The 19,452-nt window shown below is 49.2% G+C and overlaps 1 protein-coding gene across 1 annotated transcript; it reads left to right on the top strand.

Annotated features, from left to right (window-relative positions):
- Positions 1-262: 262 nt before the first annotated feature.
- On the top strand, positions 263-16,551 carry ARR3 (arrestin 3). The gene is given in 16 exon segments (XM_053274068.1): positions 263-270; positions 1,488-1,572; positions 1,787-1,847; positions 2,069-2,113; positions 3,029-3,228; positions 4,135-4,194; positions 5,033-5,100; positions 5,488-5,623; positions 5,995-6,079; positions 7,204-7,276; positions 9,144-9,281; positions 9,380-9,463; positions 10,079-10,102; positions 12,308-12,360; positions 16,187-16,189; positions 16,192-16,551. Coding segments are annotated over 16 exon segments (1,218 nt in total). The 3' UTR covers positions 16,287-16,551.
- The last annotated feature ends 2,901 nt before the right edge of the window (positions 16,552-19,452 follow it).

The following is a 19,452-nucleotide window of genomic DNA, read 5'->3' as shown; positions in this document are numbered from 1 at the left end:
CTATACTGGGCAGCAGCGATATAGGAAGGTGCTGAAAGGCATCATCTCATACTGTGCCGGGAGGAGGCCATGGTAAACCCTTCCGATATTCTACCAAAAGAAAACCACAGGGCTCTGTGGTCGTCAGGAGTCGAAACTGACTTGATGGCATACTTTACCTTTACCTTTTTTAATGGGACGAAGGGAATCGTTCTTCAGTTTTCTCCAAGTATTTTCTTCTTCTTTGGTTTTGTTGGCAGAGTGTTCAAGAAGACGTGCCCCAATGGAAAGGTAAGGATGCCATGAGGATGCTCTCCAGCCATGTGCCCCAAACACACCACAACTCTCGAGGGCTGCTACCTTCAGGCCAGAGAGAGGTTCACTTGCTCATTTCTGCCTATTATGCAAGCATTACAGAGCCTCCTTCTGTAACTAAAATAAAAAGCCACAACTTCACAAGCATGCTAGCTTGTGAATTCATTTTGAGTCTCAACATCAAATATATTCAGTGCTGCTCATCTGCCTGGCCAGGGGGTGGGGGGCATAGGGGGTGCCTTTCAGTCTGTAAAGCCAATTTTTCAAGAGGAGTTCCCAGGTGTTGTTGACTACAACTCCCAGAATCCCCAGCTGCAATGGCTTTTGCTTGGGGGTTATGGGAGTTGTTGTCAACAACATCTGGAAATCCCTCTTAGAGGGAATACTACAGGATATTTCACTCCAGTCAGTCTTTCCAAAGTGGACTGAATGCGGATTTGATATGTAATTTTTAATCTAAGATATTTGCACCCTGCTTTTTGGTCCCTTTTAATAAATGGCTAAGGTGGCTTACAACACATGTAAAAATACAGTGGCCAGGGGCATAACTACTATTAGGCAAGGGAAGGCAGCTGCCTGGGGGCCCCCATGATTCGAGGCCCCCCCCCCAGAGGCAAGTCACATGACTATATATTGTGAAATGTTTGTGTGTGTGTATCAGCGAGGGGCCCATTTTAAAATTTTGTCTCTGGGCCCACTCCAGCTTTGTTACACCCCTGACAGTGGCTGACTTGATGAGGAAAACTACTCAAAGTAGTCCCATGGAAATGGATAAATCAGGCATTGTCCTTTTAACTTATCCACTTAATTTCAATGGACTACTCTGAGTAGTTTTCCTCATCATGTCAGCCAATGAGAAGAAAATACATAACAGGGAGTGCAAAACCAAATGCTGCCAAAGCAATAAACTCTAGTAGCCCCAAACAGCAGCAAGAACCAAGGAAACGGCAGCAGGACGACAGCGAGGTCCTATCCACCTGCTTGAGCTGCAGCCAGGGAGCCAACCGCAGGAAACCCCCAGGAGAGAGCGCTGCCTTGCTGCCTTCTGGGTGCCGCTGCTGAAAAGGCCCTGCTTGCTGCCTGCCGGCTGATCTGGCCCATCGACGAGCCAACAGCTGCAACGGGAGAGGGAGAAAGGCTCCTGCAGCAGCAGCCGCCCACTGAGGGCCAGGCAGGCTCGGCTTGCTCCCCAGCGTGCCCCCGGCTGGCAGCAGAGCCAGCATCAGCACCCGCAAAACCGGGCACGGTTCCTTCAGTCCAAGGCCGTTTGGGGAACAAGTGGGTCCTCCCTGCGCTCGCAGCAGTCGCCACCCCCCCACCCCCACTTGGCCGGCCGGGTGCTGCGTGCGCGTTCCTGCTCTCCGGCTTTGAGCTTGGGGATTGGGGCCGCTAAGGGCCGTCCCGTCGGGGTCGAGGGCTGGCTGGAGAGGTGGCGGCAGCTTGCAGGCGTCACTGACTCCCTGTTCTCCTCCTCCCGCTCCGGCCCCTGCAGTTATCCATCTACCTGGGGAAGCGGGACTTCGTGGATCACGTCGAGTCCGTGGAGCCTGTGGGTGAGTGGCGGTGCTTCCCCGGCATTCGGGGGGGGGGGGAGCGGCGGCGGCAGCAGCTTCGGGTAGCCCCGAGAGGAGGCGGGGGCGGCAACTTGAGCCGGGATGCGGGAGGGAACCCTGCCCCTGCCCCTGCCCCGTGCCTCCCTCCTCCCTCCTCCGCTCGGCTGCTGACCCCAACCCTTCTCGTCTGACTGGCGGCCCTTCTTGATTTCTCTTTGCAGATGGGGTGATCCTGATTGACCCGGAGTACCTGAAGGACAGGAAAGGTAACTCGCCAGGCACGCCGCCCCCTTCACGGCTGCTGCGGCGTCGGCGCTGGTATCGATTAGTATACCGTCCTCGAAGGAGGCTGTGCGTCCCCCTCCCCCTCCCCGGGCTCTGACGCCTCCCTCCTTGGTCTCTCACCCGACCCACCCAGCCTCCTCTCTCTGGTCTCCAGCAGAAGCTTAAAGCAAGATTGCATGATGGGGCTAATTGCTAAGAGGGAATATAAGGGCCGTCTGTTAAATGTCTGTTTATCAGAGTTCAGTTCTTCTACATAGGTGGACCTTGAGCAGATGCCCTATTGATAAGCCACACAGTTCTGAGACTTCTCATGGTGGCGCCTTTTCTTTTGGTACTCTGCTTAACTAGAGGGGCAACCTCATGCCCCTTGACTGATGATGTAAGGTAGACTACTAGTAGTATTATATTATCCCGGTGTTCCTGGTTGGGGAGGGGAGCCTGAAGGACAGCAGCCTACCTAACCTCCCACCTCCGGGGAAGTTCATAAATGTGCTGAGATTTCCAGTACTGTCTTACTTCATGCCATTAACCACTGTGCCAGGGGCGTAACTACCATTAGGCAAGGGGAGGCGGCTGCCTGGGGGGCCCCACGCCTCGAGGGGCCCCCAGAGGCAAGTCACATGTGAAGTGAGTGTGTGTGTATCAGCGAGGGGCCCATTTTAAAACTTTGTCTCTGGGCCCGCTCCAGCCTCGTTACGCCCCTGCACGGTGCTATTCCAGCTCTTAACATTACACCATTATGAAATAATGGGCTTGGTTTTAGTACTTGATCTAAGACACACCGTGGATTCTGAATGGCTGCATCTCTATCTTTCTCTGCTCCCTCGTTCCATGCCAATTCCTCCTGCATTCTCTCTGCCCTCCCCCTTTCTTCCCTCTGTCCTGTGACAACCTAGTGTACGTGACACTCACATGTGCATTCCGCTATGGCCGAGATGACCTGGATGTCATTGGGCTGACCTTCAGGAAGGACATCTATGTCCTCACCACCCAGATTTATCCTCCCGTGCCAGACCAGGTGCCCAAGACTCTCACTCCTTTGCAGGACAGGCTGATGAAGAAGTTGGGAGAGAATGCTCACCCCTTCACTTTTGAGGTACTGAATGCTTCACAGACTGTTTCTCTCTCCAAAATGTCCCCAATTCTTTCTAGGTGTGGAGGTTTGGGGATTCTGCTTTGGTGTCTTTTTGAAAAACCTAAAAGTGATTCTTCCTGCATGCAACTACTTAGTGCTAAAGATCCAGAAATAAAGAATACCGTACCAAGAAATATGACCTGTTCTGGGTCTGCTGAAGACCCCAGAGTACTATTTTTTAAGCTGTACATTTTAATCTGTAAAGTAATCAACAATAGCAATCCTTCGAAAGTAACATTAGCCCTGGGATGAACTGGTTGAGCAGAGACTGAAGGAGAAAAATGTCCTGCCAGGAACGGCACCTGGGACCTTTTCTGCACGAGAAGAAGCAGGGGGCTCTGCAGAGCTGCCCTTAGAGAGCCCTGGTGGGGTGCGGGGCCCCCTTCCAGTTAATTCTAAGGCGGGTTCACAGAGCGGTGCCCGGGGCAGTCGCCCTGCTTGCTGTGCCCGAAGGACAGCCCGGGAGCTCTGCCACTCAGCTGTGGCTCCACTCCTTTCTTGAGGGAATATGCTCCCACTGAGAATTTTGTGACACACAGGTTTGTTTTAAATTAATCAATTAAAAGTCAGATCATCAGCTTTTTGAAAAAAGAAGAAAACTTTGTTCAGTCAATTGTCCAAGAACTTACTAGTACAAAAATTGCCTGCAGTGTCAGATGCACGTTAATTCACCCCCGAGTCCTTCTCCACTTTAAAGGCGCTTCTGGAGATCAAAGTGGCTCTGAGTCGGAGGTTATTTAGCACAAGCCCCAGGCTGAGTGACTTTCTCCTTCTCTTTCTGATCCTAGAGGCTAGTCCTTTGTTTTCCTGGGATAAGTAAAAGAGTTTTAAAGGCTTCTCTCCCCCTCCCCCCCCACTTGTTTCTAGATGGCAACCAATTTGCCCTGTTCGGTCACTCTCCAGCCAGGGCCGGATGATGCGGGGAAGGTAAGTGTGCCCTCTGCTGTCTTGGACGCTTTCCTGTTTCCTTCAGCTGTGACAGTAACAACATCGCAAGGACATCTGTGCATGGCCTGAGAAGCAAGTGGGAAGGGAAACGTGTTCAGAAACACATGCTTTATTTCCCCCCTGCCGTTTAGGAAGGGTGGAGCAGAAGCCTGCCCCCATGCAGCTGTGCTCCTGGAGTGCCTGCACATTTGGCCTCCTCTGCGTGACTGCTGGATGTCCAAGGCATCCTGGGGCCAGCTCAAGCACACACACGCCAACAGTGATTACAGTTGCTTGTGTGCTGCTGCCTGGAAACAGTTAGTTTGATTGGAAAGGTCTCTGAGGTCCAGCCCCAGCTGAGGCTGCATATTTGCTTTGTTTGTTGCTGTGGCTTTGCTGGGGTGGGATCTGTCTGCCACACGGTTGCAACCAATGTGCGCATCCAGCAGAATTGCTTCCCTAACCCTGTGCATCCTTGCTGCTCTCCAGGAGACATGGCAGAGGGAGGGTCTTCTGACAGTGGGCCATTGTTACTCTTCCCCATGCTGGTAGGACCTTACAAGATTGACTTGTGCCTCCCACTGTAACTCAGAAAAAAAGGAGGGGGGTGTCTCAAGGCTCTGTCATCTGGAAGAGTCTAAACTATGCAGTCCACATGAAAACATATTAGGACTGATCTATACCATGATTTGTTTCGGGAATATGATGTAGTTTTCTCCATCAAGGTTTGGTGTTTTGATACTTGTGAGTTCTTCAGATCCATGAAGTAACTGGATAGTCAGAGGAACGATTGACCTTTCAGCCAGGGTAACTTTTTTGTTTTTGTCTATTTTCTTAGTCTTGTGGTGTGGACTTTGAGGTCAAAGGATTTTGTGCAGAAAACCTGGAGGAGAAAATTCATAAAAGGTAAACCCAGCATATATTTCAGAGGTTCAAATTCTGTCATTGCTTCCCCCCCCCAAAAAAAAATTCCAGCATTTTAGTCACCTTGGAGTCAATGGTAAAGCTTCTTCCCTGTTTGTGGGGATTCATTCATTCATTCAGTTTCTGACTCATTCTGCATTAAAAATCCACTTGATGAAATCCACATTCACAAAACCAATCTGCTTCTGGTTGGTTTGTCCTCTAAAGAGCTGGATGCTTCTCACAAGGCTGTGGGCTATTCATTTCTCTTTGCAGCCAGCTGCTTGTCCAGTGCCTTCTGGCTGATCACATCTGGAAATTCCAGCACAGGGCCAAGGAATCATTTATAGCTTGAGCTTTGGAGTCCTCAGCCACATCTTCTGCTTGCAGGAACTCTGTCCGGCTGGTCATCCGAAAGGTCCAGTTTGCACCAATGAACACAGGCCCAGCACCCAAGACGGAGACTACCAGGCAGTTCATGATGTCCGACAAGCCCCTGCACCTGGAGGCCTCGCTGGATAAGGAGGTCTGTCCTGACTGTCTTCCTACAACTTTTTTGCTGGTGACAGCTACCCACCAATGTTTGCATCTGGTTTGCATTCTCGGTGGCCACCTACCTGCTCTAAAACTTAGGCTCTCTATACTCTTTGTGTTACTCAGCCATGGTGTGTCTCCGCCCCTAGTTCATAAAAGCTGGGAGACTCCTGACTTCAAAAGTATCTTGTTTCCCAGAAAATGCCGTTCTCTTTCTCATAACACATGGAGATTGTCCATCTCCTTTGCCATTTTGTCACCTTCTTTTCTAAGCTTGCAGTACTCAAAATACAGTGTTGCAGTCCAGGGGAAGATGGAGCTTTTACTCTCTTATTTTGGCAACAATCCACTGTGATTTTTCAGGTTTATTACCACGGCGACCCAATTGGCGTGAATGTCAACATTAACAACACGACCAGCAAGATTGTGAAGAAAATTAAAATATCAAGTAAGGACCAAAAGTCCAACCATGCCAGTGGCGCTGGCGATCCCCGGGCCTTTCTGCCTTGCAGCATCAGGCCACCCTTCTGCCTCAATCTCTGTTCTGCTCCTCCTCCTCCTCCCACTGCCAGGGCTGCAGAAAGGTGATCTGGGACAGATCATAGGCAGGGAGCCCTCCTCTTACACTCCGCTGGATCACGATAGTATGCTGGTGGGTCTCTCGGTGTTGTGGGGCCTGGGGGCAGTTTGCCCCTCCTCTCTCCACCTGCCTCTTTCTTAAGTTCCACACCAAATTCAGAACTGATGGACACTGATTAAAAAAAAATCTGCTTGTCTGGCAGGATGAATTATTGGTTGCAGTGTGAGCACTGAATATGGTGGAAAGCTTTGGATTACTCCACTGTGTACCAGCATGGGAGTGGGGAGGGCATCGGAATTCTGCATTCTCATACAGATCTTAGAGAAGTGGAATTTGTATCATTTATGCCAATTAAATAAATGTGTGCATTGACATGAGTGACTGGATTCTCAGGAGTCATGGGGGTGGTCAAGCCCTGCCTACTGAGGGCAGGGCTTGATACTTATTCCCCCACCCTGGTTCCCACCACCCCAATTGGCTCTAGAGGCTTTAATCTGACTTGATCCACACACTTCTGAGCCTTTCCTTGCAGACTAGTAAGATAAAGAGAAAAATGGAAAGCCAAATTCAACATATATTAGCCGGGTTAGCACAGGAGGGACGGGCTCTCACGAGTCTCTTTGTGGCTGGATCTGTGGTGGCTTTGGCATGAACATGTGAGCCACCACAGATCCCCCACAAATGAGAGATGTGGAATGTGCTGCTGCCAGATGTGATGACGGCCACTATTCTAGATGGTTTTAAAAAGGGATCAGACAAATCAATGGAGGACAGGAGGACTGCCTACAGCGAGTAGCCTGGAGAGCAGCTCTCTGTGCCCATCAGAGTCATGCCCCTGAACATCCACGGGGGGGACCAGTTAGGGTTAGGGAAACAAAGCTCATCGCAACACTTCAGTCTAGATAGGCTTCCTCCGCTTGAAATGACTGCTGTTGGGTTCTGTCCTCTGGGCCACCTTCGTGACTGCTGGTTTTCTTTCTCTCTTTGTTTAGTTGAGCAAATCACGGATGTGGTTCTCTATTCACTGGACAAATATACAAAGGTTGTGTGTTCAGAGGAGTTTACGTAAGTGACAGCTGTTTGGCTAGAGCAAGAGAGGGGTGAAAGGATGGGGGAAAGCAAGGGGTGTGTGTCTTGACTTGGGGTAAGGAGCTTGTGACTGTCTCCCAAGGTTTTCCCTGTTTGTAAGCTGGCTTGAGTCTGAGAAAAGCAAACATTTCCTCAATGTAAGTAATGGTGGGGCTAGGGGGACACTCTCATCCCATTTTCACTTTCTCTCATGGTTTATTTATACAATTATACCTTTTTTCAAACCAACCTCCCCAAATGGTTTATATAAAGGCATTAAAACCACCATAAGTATCCATAAAAAGCTGCAGAACAAAAAGACTTTTCAAGAGCTCAGTCTTTTCATGTTGTGCTCTTAAATTGGGTCATCTGCGGCTGTTTTTCCTCTCCCCATTTCCGAGCAAGGCTTTGATGTTTGCTGCCCTCAGACAACATTCAGCATCTGAGAAGAGTGTGAAAATGGAAGGCAACAAGCCACACAATCCAGACCCTGGGGCTGGGGCTGGGGCCGGGGCCGGGGCCGGGGCCGGGGCCGAGGCCACAGCCCAGTGGAAGAGCCTCTGCTTGCCTAAAGAAGATCCCATGTTCAAGTTCTGGCAGCCTCTCCGGGTAGGGTGGGAGAGACCCTGCCTGAAGCCGTGGAGACCCACGGCAAGTTAGTGTAGACCGTACTGCGTTAGAAGGGCCCATGGTCTGACTGGGTACAAGGCAACTGCCTATGTTGCTCTAAATCTGTCTCCACCTGGAATGGAAAACAGATCCTCTCCGCTGCCACAAGTCTTGAAATTGTGCAGTTCGTAGGGGTGTGCTTCAAATGAGGCTGATAATCAGATCCACCAATTTGATGTGGACACAGGATAAATGGGGGGGGGAGTCCCCAAAGGGTCTGATTCTATCAGATCCAGTAAAAAGGTGCCTAGTCACCCTGGGCTGGATTGATGGAAGCCTGATCTGCCGGCAGCATGCTGGGCTTTCATTTCTTCTTCCTTGAAGAAGCTGGTCAGTCTCAGAAGGCAGCAGTGGAGGAGTTTGAAAAACCCACCTTTCTCCTTGGCAGCCAGACCAACATGCTCCTGCAAAGGAAGTAATGCTCCCTGTGGGGGCAGTCATCTTTGCCCAGCAAAGAACCAAAGAGAGGATGCAATGTCGTGATCCTCCTTCCCTCCGCATATTATGGTCTGACTGCTGAGGATGAAAGGTGTTCTTAAATTCCCCTGCAGTTACCTATCTGGGTAACAGTTTTTTCAAGCAAAAAGGAAGGAAGGAAGGGAGCCCCTGTGCTTCCCGCAGGTGCGGCTTCCAGAGTTACTGGTTGGAGCCCATAGCTTGCTTTGCATCCGCTTGATTTGATGCAGGCACCTTTCCGTGCATATTGCTCCTTGGTAGGTTTGTTCCAGTTTGCTGAAGAAAGTGAGGGAGCTGCAGACTGAGAAGCTGCTGAGTTAGAGTGAGTTCAGATTACTTTCTTCAGGGCCACTTGGACATCATTTATTTGCTGCCTTAATTCATAACTGCCTATATGAATGTTGCCTTTGTGTATGCATCTTGTAGGTAAATGTTGCTAAATGTGATTGGCTGCAGTCCGCGAGCATGTGCACGCCACGTGTGCAAGGAGTGGGGAAACCCCCACTCATGTAAGCAATGCCTTCTCTGGTCTTCTACATGCTGGTTTCATGCTACTTCCTGCACAAAAAGGTTGCTGCTGCTGCTACCTTGGAAATGTTTCTGGGTTATGGTGTGGCTTTCCTTTTGCAGAAATGCCAAATGTTTAGTGAAAGCTACTCACCATGGCTTGGTGAGTAGCTTTCACCTGTGTCGGAACTAGGCAGGGTTTTCTCAGTATGTCTGTCTTTGCTCTTTGTAGTGAGAATGTGGCTGCCAACTCCACCTTCTCCAAAAGCTACTCTGTCACCCCCTCCTTATCCAGCAACCGTGAGAAACGAGGCCTGGCTCTGGATGGCAAACTCAAGCATGAAGACACCAACCTGGCCTCCACCACTGTGTAAGAGGGCTCAGCACCTGCTCCAGTGCTTCCTGTTGCCCTGGCTTTTTCCTCCTGTCTACCTGGCCTTTTCAATATGATGTGTTTTTTCTCTCCAGTTTAAGACCTGGCATGGATAAGGAAGTGCTTGGAATCTTGGTGTCCTACAAAGTGAAAGTCAATCTGATGGTCTCCCGAGGAGGGTGAGCATCTTTCCCACCGCACAGAGAGGGTGTCATTGTTGCCAATGTGCTTCTGAACAGGAGCTGCCTTTGGATTGTTGGGTATTGGGGCACTGGGTGCTTGCTTCTGCAGGCCCGTAATGCACGCTCAGGTTTGCAAATGGAGAACCAAACTTCTCCTCCTTGAGGCAGCCCTGAACTTCCTAATGGGTTAGGGCTTGTGTATAAGTAGCTGGATTGCTGGACACCCATTCAGCCTGACTCCTCCGGTTCCTTTGGACCAGGCCTGCTCAACTTAGGCCCCCCAGCTGTTTTTGGACTACAACTCCCATAATTCTCAGCCACAGCAGCCAATAGCCAGGGATTATGGGAATTGTAGGCCAACATCTGCAGGAAGACAAAGTTGAGCAGGCCTGCTTTGGACTGTGAGTAGACTCAGGAAGTCTGCATGCTGGAGAGCTGGTCTCACATGGTGGCTTATGCCAGCCATGGACTCAGGTGCCCTTGAGCCAGGACAGAGGAAAGGGTGTGCCTGCCCCCTCAGTTCAAGTGCCTTGCTCTAGGGGAATGCCTCATTTGCCAAGATGACCTGTTTATCTCTCTGCTTGGTTAATATGTTTTTCTTTCTTTCCACAGTATCCTGGGAGATCTCACATCAAGGTAAGGATTGTTGGATGGAGCCTGTCACATTTTACGGGCAAAATTGCATGAGTTGCATGCCGACTCTTTCCTTATTGACCAATTTCTTAAAAGGATGTGAGGCTTAATGTGTCTCTGAGCATTCCTCTCACTCCATAGAGTACTGTCCGTGTGTGGACATGAGCTGGGATTGTTGATCATGTAGGAGGAGGAAGCAGAGGGGAGGCGACTGTGTTTTGCGACTGTGTATGCTGCCCTGCCTGGAAAGGCAGAAGTGTCTTTGGTTGGTGTGGATATAACAGGAGAGCGGGAGAGCAAAGCTGATGAGCCCACTCAGAGCTGGGAGTGGGGCTTGGAAAGTGGCAGTGGAAATTGCATGTGAGGAACTGATTAGGAAAGCAGTTGGAGGCTGCCCAGAAGTGGGTCACAGCTAAGCATTATTTCAATCATGACTGATTTAAGTGGCTAACATGATGCGCAGCATTGCAGCTCCGTAGCGCTGTGCCCTGGGGCTGCTGAGGTCTTGTACGGCAGTCCTGCCGCTATTGGGAAGTGGTGATGGTGGAAGCAGCCGCGAATAGGGAAGCCCTTTCCGGAAGCCCTTTCCTTTGGGCTGAGCACAGCCCCTCTGCAACCACAGATTCTGCCTTGGATAGTGATGGCTGGCAGGGCCATACACTGTGTCAGTCTCATTCGTTTCTGTGGGAGTTATCCAGGACAAAGCTTGACTGGATGCTGCCCATTGAAAATAAAACTACCAGTATCATAATGCCCTTATACAAAAGTGTACTGTTGCAGGCCATAGGAAAATTACCAAATGGGGAATTTGGGAGAACCCAGGTCTCTTTTGTCCCCTCGATCATCCATTGGGATCAGATCAGATACCACTTGGAAGCAGTGCTTAACAAAAGAGCTAAAACTTTGGAATAGGTTAGCAGCCATATCCTGCATCAAAATTCCATGACGTCCTAATTCCCTTTGACCGCTTGATGGCTGGCAAAATGCTCTTGGGTCAGGCTCAGATCTACCGCACCAGCCTCCTTTGTGGAAGAGGAGGCTGGGAGTCCCTGGAGATCAAGAAGAGCAGCTCTTGGATCTATCTTTATACTCCATTTGTTGATCTAATTCTTGCAGGGTGGGGGCAGCCTTTCCCATCTGGCCATGTTGATCTGATGTTCCCCATTCCAAAGTGGGGAGGGAGTCCTTGTGCTCCAACCAGGGAACTTTTAAGATCTGTTTGTCTAAGCCCTTGCTCTCTTCTTTCCCCCCTCCCTCTGGGCTAAATTAGTGTTGTTATAACTTCATGACTTAATCTTCATGAATTCTCTGACTTTATTTCTGACTCTGAGTGCATTCTCATGTCCATTTGCCAGCTTGTCCAATCATTTTTGCTGATTATGCACTTCTCCCCCACAGTTCCTTGCTATGACTAGACCTCCCCTTCTTCTGCCCCTTAGCTAGGCGACGTCTCTGGCTATTCAATACCTTAGATTTCTGTGCTCTAAATGGTGTCAGGCTGCATTTGGAATACTGTGGGCTGTTCTGCTGCCCCATCTGAGAAGAGTTGCAGAGCTCAGAAAGGTGCAGGGAAGGCCTAGCCAAAGGGCTGGGGCATTGGAGCACCATCCTTAGGAAAGGTGAAGGCGTTTGGCACACTTGTGTTTAGAAAGAAGACAACTTGTGGCAAAACTACATGTGCTCACTTAACTCAGGAGTGCAACTTTGATCTTTTAGAAAAAGGAGTAGAACGAGTTGCTGATAGAGGCTGGGAGCATAACAGTGGGTGAGCAGCGGGGTCATGCTTCCCATCTGCACCATGTTCACCCCAGCTCCCCCCCCCCTCAAGTGGCAATGTGTTCCCAAAGCAGTGTTTTGGACATCTATCCATGGTCTCTGACCCATGTGGAATGTCCACACTGAGACAGTATACCTCAGAAAGCTAGTGGCTGCAGAGCCTCTTCCCATTATGCATTATGTCTTCTGATGTTTGGCTGATACTTGAAGGGCCAGAAGGAATCCAGGGTCCATCCTTGTGGTCTCCCTGCTGATGGTGACCACACTGACTTGAGGCTTCTCGGTGAAATCCCTCCAACACCCCCAAAGCCTCCTGACAAGGGCAGCACTTCCCCTGCCCTGAGGGCTGGTGGGGCTCTGGGAGCGCCTGGCATTGGGGATCCCCTGTGGGTGTGTCCTGCTCACCATGGTGTGTGTTGTTCTCCCTTTCAGTGATGTTGCTGTGGAGTTGCCTGTTGTTCTGATGCACCCGAAACCCGCAGACAGTGAGTTAAGATTTTTGCATAGCAAACTTTTATTTGGGGGAGTTGAGAGCCTAGCAATGGAGAACCTATGTCTGGCCCTTCCAGCTCCTCTCCCTTGCCCCCAGCATGGCTGATCTACTTGGAATATGAATCCATAGGTAGGGGTTTTCTTCTGCTACGTGGTTGCTGGACACGAAGGCTGTTCTCATGAGCAGGCTAGGGCAGCCCAGCCTGGGTTAAGCTGCTCATGTGGAGTGCTGGGATCTGCGTGGATCCCAGCACTTGCGCCCAGCCTAACCTTACTCTGAAGCCCGGTGCTTAGCTGAAGTTAAGGGCACGAGCATGCCCATAACCTGGCTTCAGGGATTGCTGCACACAGCCCAAGAAGACACGGAGATGGGTGCCTAGAGTGCCTGTCTGATGGGGGAATCCTCCACTGCACCCCGCTGGTTGTGTGGTGCATTGTGGGATTCCCAAAGGCTGGGACGGACTCCTGAAAGCTGGGCATCTCCCAGGGGAGCTGCTCATGTGTGTAGCGAGGAGGCAGCAGGGAGGGCACGGAGGTCATCTATGAGTTCAGTTCAGCCTCCCTACCCACCTACCTGCCCACCCTCCAGTCATGTGAATAGGCTCAATGTCTGTTAGTTGTAGGTGCTTTAGGAACAACAGTAGTTAATCATTATTCATGTGACTAACCAGTATCTGCCTCTTTTATTCTTCTTCTGCCTCTCTGTGATGCATTGATTATCATCAGCTACACCAAGGTAAAGAAAAAGCCTTAAACGTCCAAACCAGCCTGAGGCCGGCTGGATAAGTGAATGTTGACTGTGTACATTACCACTGCATGCCTGTGCAAATATTCGTGTTAGACCTGACGATGGACGGCATGTGATGTCTTGTGTGTCGGAGATGGACTCTGCCCCTTCCTGGTGCTTGAAAGTCAGCCGCCCATGATGGGCCTCCTATGAAGGGCTACTATTTTCTGGCTTTCCAAAGGCGGGTGCCTAATTCACATGCTATGGAAATGGGCTGGAGAATAACGTTTGAGCAGAAGAATGCACATTTTGCTCCATAATTCCACTTCTACAAGGGCTAGAGCTTAGCTTTTAAAAAATTTAATGATAGCTGAATCTGGGTGGGCTAAGCAATCTGGGTGAGATGCTTAAAATCCAGGTGAAACCCAGAATTTCGGAGGGCGTGGCAAATCTACTCCTAGGACACTTGTCAATCCCTCTGTCTTCTCTTAAGCCTTGATCTTTTGAGCTTCCCTTGAACAAGAGCTCATGTCAGAGCACAGCTTTGGGTCCTGCCAGCCAGGAGCCCCACACATGCACTCAGTCCCCTCCCTCAAGGCTCCTGGGCACGAGCAGCCAGCCCCAGCGCCTCTCACTGCTTTCCCCCCTCATAGTCATTCGCTTTAATTCAGGCCTGGACCCAGCAGGCCTCAGTTCCAGAATCTGCTTTCAGTGACAAGTCCCCAAACATGCCAGTGTTGAAAGTCCATGGAGTAATAGGAGATGACAACACCCCTGAGCATGTGCAAAATGCCTCCAACCACAGAGTAATTGTAGTCTGTCCCCACACAATTTTTATTAGGGAGCAAAATGTAGAGGGCAGAAACAGCTTCCTCCTGGCAGATGACCTCTCTGTAGCCCAGAAAGGAATTGCTTCTGCCTGGTCCTGATGAAGAGGAGTTTGTGGCTGCTTCTTGGTCTTGCAAAGCCACCAGAAATCAGACCAGGCTGGGTTTGCATCCTTCCAGCCCAGTACTACTTAATGCCTGAGCATTTGATGGCTGGTGCCCTCTTGGTGACGCATACCAGCAGCAGCTGCTGGGATAGGGGCTGGAGAGGGAGAGTTCAGAAGTAGACTCTGGACTGCACAGGAGACCGTGCTGCCCCGGGTGGAAGAAACCACCCTTCTGGAGGAGACGACTAATGGGTGTGGTCCTAGGTGGCCAGATTTGGCTTTTAAAAAGCCAAATTCTGGCTTACGGCCCATTTGACCCACGAGTATACCCCTTAGGTTCTGGCCACTCTGCTTTCTTGCTGCAGCTCAGCAACAGTGAGTTGGATGCTTCCTGCACTGGAGCTGCATTGGTAGATGAATGGTTGCATGTTTGACACCTGAAACTTGCTTGTTTTGCTTCAAATTTTTCTTTTCCTTCTTTGTTTCCTCTGTGGCATCTTTTCTTGGTGGTCCTTTCGTTTCATCTCTTGCAAGGAGGTAAGTGATTCGCTCTCTCTGTCTCACTTTTTCTTTGGTTGGTGTGCAATGCAATTTTCAGCAATTCCCAGCTCTGCAGCAGCTTGTGCTTCCCAAAAACACAGTAGAGGGTTAGGGTATTCCCACAAACCTCAGGGACATATTTTGGAAGGCACAGGTGACTTCAGAGGGAAGGAAATCTTCCCTTCTCTCCAATCTATGCCCTGCACACAACTTTTAGGCTTGATGTCAGCTAGCTATATCTGAAGGGGGCTTACAGCATTCAGAATCCCTGCTCTCTTCCCATCCTGACCTGGGAAGAGAGCAGTTGCTCAAGATGCCTGGATGGTCTGCTGTTCACAGGTGTGCTCTGACTCAGGGGTAGCTATAACTACCCTAATTGAGCAGACGGGTTGGAAAAACCCAGGGCTCCAAGCTCCTGAGACCGCCCCCCCGCGCTCCTCTCCTCCCTGTTTTCTTCATTATCTCTCTCACTCCAAAGATCCACTGGGAAGAGGGGTGAACGTGGGCCCCCTCTAACTACTTAAAGTAAGTAAAGTTGTGCTGTCGGGTTGGTGTTGAATCCTGGCGACCACAGAGCCCTGTGGTTTTCTTTGGTAAAATACAGGAAGGGTTTACTGTTGCCAAGCCACCTAATGGAGCAGCGGGGAAATGCTTGACTAACAAGCAGAAGGTTGCCGGTTCAAATCCCCGTTGGTACCTATATTGGGCAGCAGCAATATAGGAAGGTGCTGAAAGGCATCATCTCACACTGTGTGGGAGGAGGCAATGGTCAACCCCTCCTGTATTCTACCAAAAGAAAACCACCTGATGTTCTGTGGGCATCAGGACTCGAAATCGACTTGGTAGAACACTTTACCTTTACCATTGCCATCTCCTGTGCAGTATGAGATGATGCCTTTCAGCATCTTCCTATATTGCTGCTGCCTGATATAGGGTTTTCCCATAGTCTGGGAAACATACCAGCGGGGATTCGAACAAGCAACCTGTTGCTCCATAGGCAAGTTACTTCCCTGCTGCATAATTAGGTGGCAAATTCCAAGCAATATATATATATATATATATTGCTTTTTAAATGTTTAAGTGTGTTAATGTTCATTTTGGATTGGAAAGTAGTTCTTTCTAAAAGGGCTGAAATGATTTACTTCAAAGGGGTTTAGTTGCTTTTACTACAATATATAGCACTTGGATTCTACTTATTAGATAGTAGTTGAATGACTTTTAAAGTCCGTCAGTGATGCACAGCCTGATGGAGGGAGGTGGAAATGGAGCCTAGAACCTTCTCCTTGACTTCCCATTTTCTATCGGAAGGGCTTGTTCTTGTTGGGGAAGAGAAGCACTTGGTCCTTTCTGAGTGCGCTTGGAGTGGTCCAGCCCAGGAACAGTCTTGAGAACCTCCTGCAATCTTAAGCGGAGGTTGAAAAGTTTCTATGGCGTGTCATCGTCACACTGTGTTGAGTGGTGCCTTGGAGTGCATCTTATCCTGTTTGGTTCACACCCATTTCTTGTTCTAATCAGGATTTCCAAATGGGTGGCTCTAAGGCAGATGAGGTGTGGGTCCTAATTCTCCCCTTTGGAACTTATGCTTCCCTTTCTTCTTTCCCTTTCTTCTTGTGTCTAGTGAGGAGGATATTGTGATAGAGGAATTTGCTCGCCAGAAGCTCAAAGGAGAGAAGGATGATGATGAAGAGAAGGAGGAAGAGGACAAAGGAGAGAGCTAATGCTGCCCTGCTTGCTGCAGCCCTCTAAAGCAATGATCCAAAGTCTGGGGGCAGAGATCCGTTAGGGCATCCCTTCGTGTACGGTATTCCATATGAGTACTTGGATACTTCTGTATTTGTGACCTGATAAATCCTTGTAAATTTTACTCATCTGCATTTTTGATGAAAACACCAGAACTATCATTGTATCTTAGTTGTGAAGTAATATATAAAGGTAATAGTCCTGTGTGTACTGTATATAAATAAAATGTGTCTAAAGCTCCTGTTCAAGGACATGGAACCTCCCCGCTTATCAGGCACCAGCTTACTTTGGAGAAGTGGAAATCCTCAGCAGAGCACCCAGCCGGTCTTCTTGCCACCATTACCTTTGTCACTGGAGACCTCCTACAGTCCTGCAGTGGCTCTGAAACATTAATGCTAAGCAAGGACTAGCTCCAGTCTCACCTCAGCCTAGGCTCCTTGGTCAACACCCCACTCTTGTAGCCTCAGCTCTCTCCCACTGGCCTCATAGGGCAAGGTTACTGACAGTGTACCTGTAGAGTCAGGCTGGAGCCCTTTGAGCACTTGGGAGCATATTATTATAGCAAGAGTCAGTCAGTCAGTCCTTTATTATGGTCATGGACCAGTGCATTTATAGCAAGAGTAATGTGCTCTTTATTGAGCAGGGGGAGAGCAACTGGCCCTATCCATCCCCAGCACAGCATCCCTCTAGTGGCTGTTTCTTTTTAAGATTGTGAGCCCTTTGGAAACAGGGAGCCTGTTCATTTATTTATTTATTTATATCGTATGTAAAACCACTTTGGGGACTTTTGTTGAAAAGTGGTATATAGATATTCATCGTATTTGTCTGGCCAGCTGCCTGTTTCTGCCTCTTCCAGCCTCTGGTCTCTTCACACCTGTTGCCCCTCCCTTAGTGATAACTCTCTGTGTGCCTGCTATGATGATTTGGGAAATGTAGGGCATTCTCCGTAAAGTTAACATCTCTAGAAGGCTGGTTTCCCTGTCTCTACATTTATTTATTTTGGGGGGTTCCCAGAGCGGCTCGATCCCCTGAGGGGGAATCTCTTCCAGTGTTCACACTTCTAGTTTCCCTTTCATATGCAACCAGGGTGGACCCTGCTTAGCTAAGGGGACAATGTGCAAAAAGCGAGGAAAACACGGGAAACCCAGCGAAAAACAAAGGCTAATAAGCCAAAAACCGTGTAGTAAATATATTAAGTTCATATACTATAGAACATATTGTACTTTTCAGACTATGTGTTTCATATCACTGAGAGGATCAAACAATGGAGGAATCCACCACAATTTCCTGAATGGACATAGAAATATTGTTTATTGCTGAATATTGTGGGATATTTCTATGTCCATTCAGGAAATTGTGGTGGATTCCTCCATTGTTTGATCCTCTCAGTGATATTGTACTTTTCAGACTATGTGTTTCATATGTTCTATAGTATATGAACTTAATATATTTACTACACGGTTTCTGGCTTATTAGCCTTTGTTTTTCGCTAGCTAAGGGGACAAGGCATGCTTGCTACCACAAGAGCAGCTTTCCTCTCCTAAAAAGATCACAAGTGCAGAGCCAGGAAAGATCTTAGGGAATATAGGGAGCTGCCATATACTGAGTCAGACCCTTGGTCCACCTAGCTCAGTATTGTCTTCACAGACTGACAGCGGCTTCTCCAAGATTGCAGGCAGGAGTCTCTCTCCCAGCCCTATCTTGTTGGAGATGCTGCCAGGGAGGGAACTGGGAACATTCAGCTCTTCCTAGAACGGCTCCATCCCCTGAGGGGAATCTCTTCCAGTGCTCACACTGCTAGTCTCCCTTTCATATGCAACCAGGGCAGACCCTGGTTCCATCTGGGGGAACTCTGTCATGGTAACCATCTGGGGGACACTGTCAGAAAAATCCAGCACGACTAGTTTACAGTGGATGACACTGGATGATGAGGTTTGTAGTCCAAACCCATCTGTGGGACCCTGACTGAAAAATCCAGCACCACTGGGTTACGGTGGCTGACACTGGATGGTGAGGTTTGTAGTCCTAATCTATCTGGAGGACCGTGTCTGAAAAATACAGCAACACTAGTTTACAGTGGCTGACACTTGATGGTGAGATTTGTAGTCCAAATTTATCTAGAGGACCTTGTCTGAAAAATCCAGCAAAACTAGTTTACAGTGGCTGACACTGGATGATGAGGTTTGTAGTCCAAAACCAGATGGGGGACCCTGTCTGATAAATCCAGCACCACTAGTTTACAGTGGCTGACACTGGATGATGAGGTTTGTAGCCCAAAACCATCTGGGCGACCCTGTCTGAAAAATCCAGCACCACTAGTTTAGAGTGGCTGACACTGCATGATGAGGTTTGTAGCCCAAAACCAGATGGCGGACCCTGTCTGAAAAACGCAGCACCACTTGTTTATAGTGGCTGACACTGGATGATGAGGTTTGCAGCCAAAAACCAGATGGCGGACCCTGGCTGAAAAATGCAATACTACTAGTTTACATTGACTGACACTGGATGATGAGGTTTGTAGCCCAAAACCTTCTGGGTGACCATGTCTGAGAAATCCAGCACCACTAGTTTACAGTGGCTGACACTGGATGATGAGGTTTGTATTCCAAAACCATCTGGGGGACCCTGTCTGAAAAATAGAGCACCACTGGGTTACAGTGGTGGACACTGGATGATGAGGTTTGTAGTCCAAATCCATCTGGGGGACCCAGTCTGAAAAATCCAGCAGCACCGGTTTACAGTGGCTGACACTGGATGATGAGGTTTGTAGTCCAAATCCATCTGGGGGACCCTGTCTGAAAATACCAGGAACACTAGTTTACAGTGGATGACACTGGATGATGAGGTTTCTAGCCCAAAAACATCTAGGGGACCCAGTCTGAAAAATCAAGCACCACTAGTTTACAGTGGCTGAAAATGGAAAATGAGCTTTGTAGTCCAAAACCATCTGGGGGACCCATTTGGGGGAACTTGTCTGAGAAATCCAGCACGACTAGTTTACAGTGGATGACACTGGATGATGAGGTTTGTAGTCCAAACCCATCTGTGGGACCCTGACTGAAAAATCCAGCACCACTGGGTTACAGTGGCTGACACTGGATGGTGAGGTTTGTAGTCCTAATCTATCTGGAGGACCGTGTCTGT

This window comes from Hemicordylus capensis, chromosome 11, assembly GCF_027244095.1.
Source record: "Hemicordylus capensis ecotype Gifberg chromosome 11, rHemCap1.1.pri, whole genome shotgun sequence".
Lineage (NCBI taxonomy): Eukaryota > Metazoa > Chordata > Lepidosauria > Squamata > Cordylidae > Hemicordylus > Hemicordylus capensis.
Note: the sequence above shows the minus strand (reverse complement) of the source record. Positions and strands in the feature narration are given on the sequence as shown.